The sequence below is a fragment of the Bos indicus x Bos taurus genome, chromosome 10 (assembly GCF_003369695.1).
Source record: "Bos indicus x Bos taurus breed Angus x Brahman F1 hybrid chromosome 10, Bos_hybrid_MaternalHap_v2.0, whole genome shotgun sequence".
Taxonomy (NCBI): Eukaryota; Metazoa; Chordata; class Mammalia; order Artiodactyla; family Bovidae; genus Bos; species Bos indicus x Bos taurus.
This window is the reverse complement of record NC_040085.1, coordinates 13,081,876-13,093,793: the sequence shown is the minus strand read 5'-3', so window position 1 is coordinate 13,093,793 and position 11,918 is coordinate 13,081,876. Positions and strand designations below refer to the sequence as shown.

Genomic DNA, 11,918 nt, shown 5'->3' with positions numbered 1-11,918 from the left:
AATGCTGAGGAGAAACAGTGAAAGCAAATAACAGGGAGATCCATTGTAGATTTGTTTAGACAGGGAAGTTTCCCTGGGTAAGATATGTTTAAAATGAAGCCTAAAGGATAAGGCATTAACTTGGGCAAGAGGGATGAGGAAGTGGGTAGGCCAGGGAAGAATTCTAAGGCAAAGGAAAAGCTTGTGCAAAGGCCCTGAGGATGGAAGAAGCTTGGCTAGTTTGTAGCACAGGAAGACCAGCACAGATGGAAAGAGGAAGGGGGAGGAGTTGGTTCCAATTGGTGGAGAGGTAGGAAAGACCTAATTTCATGGCTGCAATCACCTCCGCAGTGATTTTGGAGCCCAAGAAAAAATCTGTCACTGCTTCCACTTTTCCCCTTCTATTTGCCATTAAGAAACAGGACTGGATGCCATGCTCTTAGTTTTTTGAATGTTGATTTCAAGCCAGCTTTTTCATTCTCCTCTTACACCCGCATCAAGAGGCTTTTTAGATCCTCTTCACTTTCTGCCATTAGAGTGGTATCATCTACATATCTGAGGTTGTTGATAGTTCTCCCAGCAACCATGATCCCAGCTTGTGATTCATCCAGCCTGGCATTTCACCTGATGTATTATGCATATATCTGCACTGAACTGAGATTATGCATATAAGTTAAACAAGTAGGGTGACAATATACTTTGGCCACCTGATACAAAGAGCCAAGTCATTGGAAAAGACCCTGATGCTGAGAAAGATTGAAGGAAAAAGAAGGGGTCAGCAGAGGATGAGATGGTTAGATAGCATCACTGACTCAATGGACATGAATTTAAGCAAACTCTGGGAAATAGTGGAGGACAGAGGAGTCTGTCATGCTGCAGTCCATGGGGGTCACAAAGAGCTGCTGCTAAGTCGCTTCAGTTGTGTCCGACTCTGTGCGACCCCATAGACGGCTCCCCCGTCCCTGGGATTCTCCAGGCAAGAACACTGGAGTGGGTTGCCATTTCCTTCCCCAATGCATGAAAGTGAAAAGTGAAAGTGAAGTCGCTCAGTCGTGTCTGACTCTTAGCGACCCCATGGACTGCAGCCTACCAGGCTCCTCGGTCCATGGGATTTTCCAGGCAAGAGTACCGGAGTGGGGTGCCATGCTGGACACAACTTAGTCATGACCTACTCAGTGACTAAACAACAACAGGAGAGACTAGTGGTGCAGATCCACAGAGGCCATGTGAGGGATTTCATTCTAAGGGCATTGGGAAGGCACTAGAGAGTTTTGAGCAATGAGTGATATAGCCAGAATTAACGTTTAATGAGTTTATATTAGCCAATGAGTAGAGAATGAATTGAGAGAACAAGAATTGATAATCTAGAGCTGACTAAAGGATACTGCAAAAGAAATAAAACAGTTCACCTAGACTGGAGTGATGGGAAAAAGAAATGGAGAAAAGGTAAATGTATTTTGAAGAATTTTGTGAGGTAAACAATTTCCTGTGGTGTAGAATTGGATATGGGGGAATCAGGGAAAGGGATATAGATGTCTCAGAAAGATGACTGCATTTCTAACTTTCAAAGCAATGGAGTGCACAGCACAGTTACTGACATGGGGAGCCTCAGGGAAGATGTTGGTGGAAAACCCATACGCATACTTCCCAATATATAAAATCTCCCGGAAAGGGGCCCCATGAAAAGTAAATAACTTTTTTGTGTGACTTTGTTATTAAGTAAGAAGTCATTATTACATGTTTAAGAATCTCTCCTTTGACCCCAGAGATTAGAAGAGCACTTTCTGTGCAAGGGCCTTTTTCATGAGAAAGAACCTTGGTTTCTCAAATGTCAATAACTAAATCTAATATGCTAATTAGATAGATGAGAAAAATTTCAAAACATGTAACATTTTCAAAGGAATATCCCAGAATCACATAGATAATGCTTCTTATGTAACATGAAAGTCTTCATTTCCCTTAGAAAACCTCCTTGGATGTAATCTTGTTTACCAGGATCATTAAAGTCATATAGATGGGTAAGGCATTACAAACAAAATGGAATTTATCTTTTTTTTCCCATGATAGAGTTGATGAGGCAAGAGAAGAATCAGGCATCAGTAACTTTTTAACACCCCCAATATATGTATAAAAGAGTTGCAATTGAGTTTCTACATTTTACATACTTCAATATCCCCACTCTGGTGGGGTCTACAAACCAACTTTGTTCTGACACTACCTGCCAGACAACTAAATCTCCAGCACCCCATACCTCTTTTGCGGTATTCAGTCTTCCCCAAACCCATACCACTAACTTCAGCACGGGCAACACCTTGAAGTAACCTGAAGTTCCAGGAGCTTCCTGAAGCGTTGTAAACACGCCATTCCCAGTATTTCCCTGGTAGTCCAGTGGTTAGGACGCCACACTTCCAACACAGGAGATACAGGTTTGATCTCTGGTTGGGGAACTAGGATCTAGCATGCAGTACAGAGTGGCAGGAAACAAACAAAAAAGGTATACTATGCAGCCTGTAAAGAACTTTAAGATGGTGAAATAGTTAAATGGGGGGGGGGGGGGGGGGAAGCAAAATGTAGAAGATACAGTGTGGTTCTATTTGTGTTTTAAAAAGCGGGGGCCAGGGGGAACTTTCGTGGCAGTTCAGTGGTTTAAGACTCCAAGCATTCACTGCAGGGGGTGCAGGTTCTATCCCTGGTCAGGGAAGTGACATTCCACATGTCATGTGGTGAAGCCAAAATTTAAAAAGGGGAGGGATATGCATACTTTTTGAAAATATAATTTTGAGAAATTATCACATGAAATGTAATGATGTTTGTGTCTGTAGAGGGTGTAGAGAGGGAGGACTATAACGGGAAAGTAATTCCCTTTTCATTGTTCACCATTCTGTAAAATTTAGCTTTTTATTATCCATGTAGTTTTAATTTTAAAAACTATTTTAAAAATATGTAGATGAAACCATTTTTTAAAGCTCCCATTCCTGGATTTCATTCATTTGGATGTACAAACCACAAGAGCCATATATCTCCCACCCTAGCAAACAAAGGCTAGATTATCTTGAAAATCAAACATATTCTTAACTCATCGGAGAGCTGAGGACATAAATCTAAGTGAAGCAACCTGCTAAGTCCTTCACAGGAGAGAGGAGATACATGGTTGCTTATATTCCTATGCCAGGAAGATAAATCCACCATAGGGGAATAAAGAGACGGCAGTTGAATTTAACAAAAAATCTAACAGTCCCATTGAGGCTGGCATGACAATAGAATCTAGAGGACTCAAATTCACAAAGAGAGCTGCACAAACCTACCAATCTTACCTCTTGGATCTTAAAAAAAAGTATAGGGAGGTGATAGACCAGAAGTGGGACAGGGTATGTATAGTAGAAAAGTTGAGAGAGATCACTCCTGCCCTTGAGGTAAGTGGAGCCTTTCCCAACTGCAAGATTCTCATAAAATGAGGGGGCAACACAGAAATGCTAAGAAATCCACCAGAGATACTCAGAGATACTCTTGAAGGCTAAGAGGGAGACAGGAGGCAGGAGAGATGGGAGACCCAACCCCCAGGTATTGCAGGCACTCCTCTGGAAAAGACAAAGGGTGGGGCACACAGTAAAACTTAAGGGACTTCACTGGTGGTCCTGTGGTTAAGAATCCACCTACCAATGCAGGGGACACGGGTTTGACCCCTGGTCTGAGAAGATTCCAAATGCCATGGGGCAACCAAACCCGTGTGCCGAAACTACTGACCCCACCCAGTTAGATAGAGCCCGTGCTCTGCAACAAAAGCAGCAACCCCAATAAGAAGCCTGTACACCACAACTAGAGAGTAGCCCCTGCCTACCTAAACTTGAGAAAAGCCTGCATACAGCAATGAAGACCCAGTGCAGCTAAAAATAATCAACTAAAAGAAAACAAACAAACAAAAAAGAACTGAGAGAAATACCTTCCCAGCCACTTATCCCACTGACCAAGTTAGCGGCTGGTTTATCTACAATTCCCACTAGAAAGGAAAGATCACGCACTTTTCCAGAAGTTGACACCTTAGCTATGAAGCAAAGTCAGATATCTGGGATCTTGCCCATGCCCAAAACCTATTTTCAGTAGGCCCTACTGAAGAGAAAGTTCTGATTCTGCATTCAAAATATTTGAAGCTAATGGTGAGCTGAATCAAGCTAAAGCTGCAAAAGAGCCCAGATCTAGTTCAAATAAACATTAGATTGACTGAGTCACTACTCAAGTGGCTGAAAGAAAAATGGGCATGCCCCACTTTGAAGGTAAGTAATACTTCAGTCTCTCCTGTTTTGTATACAAAATGCCTTGCATACAATCAAACATTAAGACATGTGCAAAAGCAAGAAAGTAAGATCCATGGTAACAGAGAAAGGTTTAAGAGCAGCAGAATGAGAAATGACTCAGAAATGACCCAGTTGAATTATCAGTTGGGATCTTTAAAAGTAACTCTGGCTAAAAGCAAAATGCTAAAAAAAAATCTAGTGGAGGCCAACATGTCAGAATCCATAGACAGGATTTTTGAAATAACTGTGATGAAAATGCTTTAAAAAATCTAGCGGAAAATATGGACAATATACATGAAAAATGAAAAAGCAGAAACATGGTAACTAAACAAATATAATGAAATGCTAAAAGTAAAAAGTACTGTATCAGAAATAAAGATTTCATCAGATGGGTTTAACAGAAAAGCATCAGGGAACCTGATGACAGCTAAAAACAAAAAGGGAAAACAATGAGGGGAAACCACCTGAGATCTGCAAGATAAAATCAAATAACCTAATATACATGTAACTGGACTCCCAGAAGGAGAGGATAGGTTGAGGGAGTACGGAACAAAAGAAATGACTGAAGAGCTAATAGCCACAAGAAATACTCATTATTAATGGAAGACATCAATACAGATTCAACAAGTTCAGTAAACCCCATACAAAGAAAAACATACCTAGACATATAACCAACCTGCTGAAAACCAAAGATAAAGAGCAGATAAAACCATCAAAGGGAAAAAACACAGTATACTCAGGCAAACACATAAAAATGATGGACAACTTCTCACCAGAAACAAATGAGAACTGAGGACAAATTTAAAGAACTGAAAATAGAAATAAAAGGTCAACATAGAATTCTGTATTCAACTAAAATAACCTTCAAAAATAAATGTAAAATATAATCTCTGACAGATAAAAGCCAAGAGAATTCATCTCTAGAAAAACTGCAATGGAACAAATGCTACAACGAAGTTTTTCAGATTAAAGGGAATTTATACCGACTCAAAGGACATGAGTTTGAGCAAACTCAAGGTGACAGTAAAGACAGGGAAACCTGGCACACTGGAGGCCAGGGGGTCGCAGAGAGTCAGACACGACTTAGTGACAGGACAGCAGCAGCAGTACCAGGTGGAACGTGAGACTTGCTGGAAAATATGAAAAGCAGTATTAATGAAGTATTGTGAGGAATAAAGTATTCTGTGGGGAACAGAACAGAGAGTCTAGAAATAACTAACACACATATGGTAAACTGATTTTCAACCAAGATGCTAAGTCAATCTAATGGGTGAAGGAAAATCTTTCTTAACAAATGTTGCTGGAACAACTGGATATCTATGTTGAGATAAACATGTTCTGTACAAATAACTGAGACACATCATATACCTAAATGTAAAACTCCATACCATAAATGTAAAACCTGAAATCAGTGAGGTGGATTACAGGTAGATGTAACCCAAACCATAAAACTTCTAGAAGAAAATACATTCTCTGTGAGCTTGGGGGGTCATAAAATCACAAAAGAAAAACTTGATAAGGTAAACTTTATGAAAATAAAAACTTCTGCTCATTAAAAGATGCCAGTAAGAAAGTGAACAAACCATAATCTACAAAAAATAAAAAAATCACAGCACATATACCCATCAAAGACCGTGTATCCAGATTTCACAGAATAACCACAATAAAAAGACAATTCAATTCTAAAATAGGAAACACATGAAAGGTATTTCCTTAAAGAATGGAAGATATACAAATGTAAATTAAGCATATGAAAAGTGCTCAATGTCACTAATTATCAGGGAAATGCAATGTAAATTAAAATCAGAGTTCTTTCACACCAAGAAAATTAATATAAAAAAAACAGACAACAGTAAATGCTGACAAACATGTGAAGCAACTGGAACTCATACATTACTGATGAGAGCCCCAAACGATAAACCACTCTGGAAAACAGGAAGGCAGCTTCTTAAAAACTTGTCATATGACTCAGCAATTTTCTATGGTTAGGTATTTATCCAAGAGAATAAAAATGTACCCACAAAAAAATATAACTTAAGAATATACATAGCAGCCTTATTCATAATTGCCCCAAACGAAACAGCCTAAAAGCAGAATGGATAAACAAACTGGTACATTTTAGAATGAAATTCTACCCAGCAATAAAGAATAATTTAACAATACATACAATATGGAGAAGTCTTTAAAGCATTTTAAGTGAAAGAGCCAGATTCAAGAGTATACATGATTCACTTACATAAAGTTCAAAAGTGGCAAAATAAATCTATAGTTAGAAAAATCAGCAAATGATCACTGGAGTAAAGAGGAACAGGGATAATTTTAAAGATGCACAAGAGAACTTTCTGGGTTAATGCGAACATTCTGTATCTTCTTTGAGGAGGGTTATCTCACAGATGTATACAACTGTTGAAACATTAATGTGAACACTTAACAGTGCACATTTTATAATAAAGTCATTTCTACAGATCAACTTAAACTAAGGTGGGTTAAGGATACCTACTCCAAGAGCATCTGTTCCCAACCCTTTACCAACCTATCTGATTTGTTCTCCTCAGTGCAACCTTTGGGCTCTAATTTGTTCAGGGCTAGGCCCTTGATTATAGCATTTATCTTAAAGGGCACACAATTCAGTGCACCTAAGAAGTAGCATTTGTAATCTGTGAAGCAATTTTGTGGAACCAACAATGTATTGCCATTGGTTAGTGAACCACCATTTGACTATTTTAAGGCACTGATGTGTAGTAAGGTGTTTTAACACGAATAGGTGCTGTAACACATAACCTACCCTATTGCAAGGTAGTTAAAACAACGGAATAAAAATCTTTCAAAGGCATATAGAACACTATTACTCATTAAACCCACTCTCTGATATTTGCTGTCATGACCTTTACAATACTCTAAATCAGTCACATGATTTGGGGATTCAAATTTATTTCCTATTCAAAGCAGGGGGAGATGCACATGATGCTTCCTCCTTTGTTAGAGAACACTTTAGTATTTGCCCTAGTTATGGACAAACAAACCACAAGTCAGGATCATACGGTAGGAATTTATTAACAAGCAAACAACTCTGTTCATATCAGGAAGACCAGTTGGTTAGGTTATAAATGACTCGAGAGCAGGTGCAAGAACTTACAATTTTCAAGCATTCTATTAGAATGTTTACTGCCAAGTAGATCCACAAGAGGTGTTCCTAAATTCTGGTAATCATTTTATGTGGCACTCCCTGAGAAAAGGCCGTGACCTACACAGGTGGGAGTACACATAGGAGTCTCCCTACAAGAGGAAGTTGGGGAACTCAGGAAGTAGTGATGTTTTCGGATAGGGTTCCTCAGAAAACTTGAGACTGTGTGTTCTCTTCCTCATTCCTTAGGAACCCCATTTGGCCAACTGATTACAGAGAATCAGATCCTGATTCACAATTCAAAGAAATTGTCATTGGACATGCACTGACGTAGTTTCTCAGGCACTGCTTTGGTGTTAAGCATACAGAAAACAATTTTAACCATCAGAAAGAAATCTAAAATCTATAGAAGCAAGTTTTCAGCCTAGACAGCTTTCCAGACAATTAACGATCTACCATAGAGAATTCTCTATAATCACCTTCCAAATTCCCACTCTAAAAGAAACTTGAATATTCCATGGCCAAAAGCAGGCAGCTTGAAAAGTAAATACCAAACTTTTAGATAGGTGGAATCCTGAGGAGGGATATACTGGAGCTAAATAAGACATCAAATCAAGAAATGTTACTTTGTGCATAAGAAGCCACATCATCAGCTCAAAATAGGTAAGAGATGTGCTTTCTGGAGAGGGCTGAAAAATAAGAGGCTTGCTTTTAAACTCTCATTAAAATGTGAGGGTGGCTCTGAAATGAGAGAAAACGGCATACTTTGAGTCCTTCTTAGAGTATCTGAGGTTAGCAACAAAAAGATATGTTTTGAATAGAGAGAAGTCAGAAAGAATTGGTCGTTGAGTCTCCTGAGGTTGGAAGTCCCTTAACTAGTCTGTATAAATTTAGCAATTACTTTTGGCAAAGTTGTTTGGGAAACAGCTAGTGATGAAGTGAATTTAGTAGTCAAAATGTGCCTGCAGACCTGCCATTAACTGGCTAGGTGACTTTGAGCAACCCATAGAATCAGGATTAAGTGCTTCAGACAGACTGCTTTGTTCACCGTGGTAAAACAGTTCCCAACACTGCGGGTGCTGACTGAAGGAACTAAGGTTTCAATCTTCATTCGGCCACTTACAAACAGATGGCCTGAGAGAGAGAACCCACCTTCTTTGAGCTTCTATCTTCTTATTTATAAAATGGAGATGGTAACTATCTCATATGATTTGGAGTTTCAAAAACACGGACATGAAGCATTTAGTAAACACAAAATAAGTTAGACATGAGTATCTATCATATACAAACTCTTTACATTTATTTAAAAAGAAAACTTTCAGGGCATTTTGGTGTTGTTGAGGATACTTGTGATGGACAGCCAGCAAAACATTCTAAGATCTGCTTCTTCATCCACAGGGGTAAGCCCCCCCCAAAGTCACATTTGTACCAATCATAATGTCCCAAGGGTCTGTTGGGTTTTCTATACATGTGTCTGGGATAGTTAACATGTAAAACCTAGAGCTACGGTGGTCGTGGAGAGGAAAAGCAGAAGCCTTTAGAATGATGTAGACTATACAGACAATGCCAGTTTTAGGAGTCCAAAATGGCTTTCTAGTTCCTGGATCCAATCTCATTCTGCTTTGGGAGTCTATGAGACAACTTTGCATCCTTATTTTTTGCCTCAATTAGTACTAGTGTGCTCATTAGTTGTAACTAGGCTTTGTTTTCCCATTGATTTTCTTTGATCCTCACAACATTCCTATAAAAAAATTATGAGGGAATGAACACATGGAATCAGACAAGCACGACACCACCATAAATGCTTAAAGTTTGAATTACTAATCTCGACACCTTTCTTCTCATAAAATAGGATAGCAATGCCTACTTTGTTTTAGAGCTGCCTATAAGATACATCTGGCAAGAAGCACTCAAATTATAGCTCCTATTGAAAGCAAATGTGTTAGTTGCTCATGTCTGACTCTGCAACCCCATGGACTGTAGCCTGCCAGGCGCCTCTGTCCATGGGATTCTCCAGGCAAGAATAGTGGAGTGGGTTGCCATTCCCTTCTCCAGGAGATCTTCCCCACCCAGGGATCAAACTCAGGTCTCCTACATTGCAGGCAGATTCTTTACTGTCTGAGCCACCAGTATCCCCATCTTACAAAGGTAAAACAGTGGCTGAGAAATAGATATTCTTTCTACTGCACCAACCACACTTGGAATAACAATAAGAGAAAATACACTGTCTTAAAACATACAAGTTGATCAAAAGAATGAAAAAGTAATGGCCAAGAAGAAGCCTGTGACTTTCAAGTGCTCTAAATTTAACTGATTAAATGAAATTGTGCATTGACTTGAAACAGATAGCTTAACCAATATCCTTTGTTCACTCTACTTCCAGACAGGGTTCTTTTTCTTACTAAGAAAACGTAGTGCCAGTTGATGTGAATATTCTATTCAGGTTGTCAGTTCTACAGTACTTTTGGTTTTGTGAATTTATTTTCTCCAAGGTGTACCACTTATCAAAAAACCAGTAACAACAAAAATAACAAATCGGGGACTTCACACTGGACACTTAGGAGGCAGCATTCCACAAAAGCCACTCAGCTAGGGCATACAGCATGGCCCTTTTCTGAGCCTGTGAATTTGCCACAAGCCCTATTGTCCCATCTGACTATAGAGTGCTCAGCTATACTCCTCTTGGCATCTATGTAAGTATCTACACATCAATGGACTCAACCCTGCCTATGAGTCTTAGACGGCACTGCACAGGCATCAGAGTTGGGTGTGGCTTTAAAAATTAATACTGCTCAGGACACAACCCAAAGCAATTAAATCATAATTTCTATGGGGTGGGACTCAAGCGTAGTTTGTTTTTTTTTTTTTGGCTTGTCCTGTTGAAGCATCTGTGATTTCAATGTGTAAAACGAACAATGACTTCCAGTTGCAACACAAGTTGGAAAACGATAGGCCCATGTGCAGCTCTTCTCTGACCCACATTTAAGAATATTTTAATAACCAACATTTCAAAATTGAGAGGCTCCTCGCAGAGCCCTCTTAGCCCAGGGCAGCCTATTAAAATATTTACCTGGTTCTTGTAGACATCTGAGTTTGACTCTTGTGTTGGTATCACTTGAGACCCATGGATTACTGTGGTAATAAGTTGTGCTTTTGCCATTGTTAGAGCTGCTACGTTATCAATGTGTGACTGATTTTTATTCTAATTGGCTTCCACTCTGAAAATGGCCCTAAACAAACATTATCTATAGTTTAATCATAGTCTAAAAATTGTTTTTCAAAAGAATCTATTATTTTCGCTACTCTAAAAGCTACTGCTAAAAGATCAACCACAGTTGCCTCTGCTCCTGCAGTAGGCATTATTTCATTATTTCTGGTTGAACATTTCCGAGTTAGCTATTTCATCCTGGGTATTTAAGTGGAGAAACAAATTCCTTAAAATGAACCAGAAACACACCAACTTTATCCCCAAAGAACTCTGAAAAAATATGAGGGGTTCACACTTTTTCCTGTTTCTAAATGAGTCAAGGTCTCCCCCTAATTCTCACTACTTATTTTCTGAAAAGTTTCACAGGTTCCACAGGAGAAATGCTGAGAAACAAATAGAAACATGCTTTTCTGTGCATTTTCAGTTATAAAACAAATTCTCTAACAAGTTCCAATGGACAATGCAAAAAGTTTCACACTGAAAATTCATTTAACAAATAATTTGACCTACAACTGCAAATTACTTGGCCACTGTTTATCAAATCAAATGATGCTGAACACTCTAACTCTCAACTCTATGTGTGATAGTCTTCTCATGATGCCAGTCCCAGTCACCAAGATGGGAAGGGTTATTCTTCTATCCATGGCTGATTTTTATGATGAGGCAAAACAGAGAGCCACATTAGTTGCAAATCCTGCAAGAGCAAATTAAAGATCAGATGTAGCATATAGCCTTCCTCTAACAGGAACAGGAACAGGTATTTATACAGTCTTTGATAGGTTCAGTACACTACAGATTAGATAAGAACCACCTTTCGTATCAAATGCCACGTCATTCTGAAACCAGATTAACAAAATATGATACAAAGAGGTAGCATGATGCTGCTCAGAAAGAATAAAGCTTAAGTTCGAGAGGAGAAACTGTGAGATCTTGGACTAGTTGCTTAATCTTGTTGAGTAACCTTATCTTTCTTTTAGATAATGATACAAGTTAAAGTGTTCTGAAGATATTAAGTGATAAATGAACTCTGGTAATTATAAATCCAAATAAGACCAAATTAAACTGTCCTAAATTCTGGCCTTGAATATTAATGACAAAGATCTCAACTTGGGACCTTCTTTAAGACAACTCTCCCCTCATTTTGGTAGGAGATATCAGCTTCTAAAAGTGAACCAAGTGGAAGTAATGTGACGGAGTTTCAAGTTTGAGAATGACTTTTAAATTTATGTCTATAAACTGACAAAGATCTACTGGGCATCTAATATCACTCTTATAAAACGAATAGCAACCTAAATTCAATGTTCAAGACACAGAA

General features: G+C 38.8%; 1 protein-coding gene across 1 annotated transcript in view; it reads right to left on the bottom strand.

Moving 5' to 3' along the window:
• Positions 1–9,452: 9,452 nt before the first annotated feature.
• ARIH1 (ariadne RBR E3 ubiquitin protein ligase 1) overlaps positions 9,453–11,918 on the bottom strand; it is a 107,217-nt gene continuing 104,751 nt past the window's right edge. Inside the window, exon 14 of the mRNA XM_027553149.1 lies at positions 9,453–11,297. Coding sequence (XP_027408950.1) covers positions 11,285–11,297 — 13 coding nt within the window. The 3' untranslated portion in view covers positions 9,453–11,284. The remainder of the gene's footprint in view (positions 11,298–11,918) is intronic.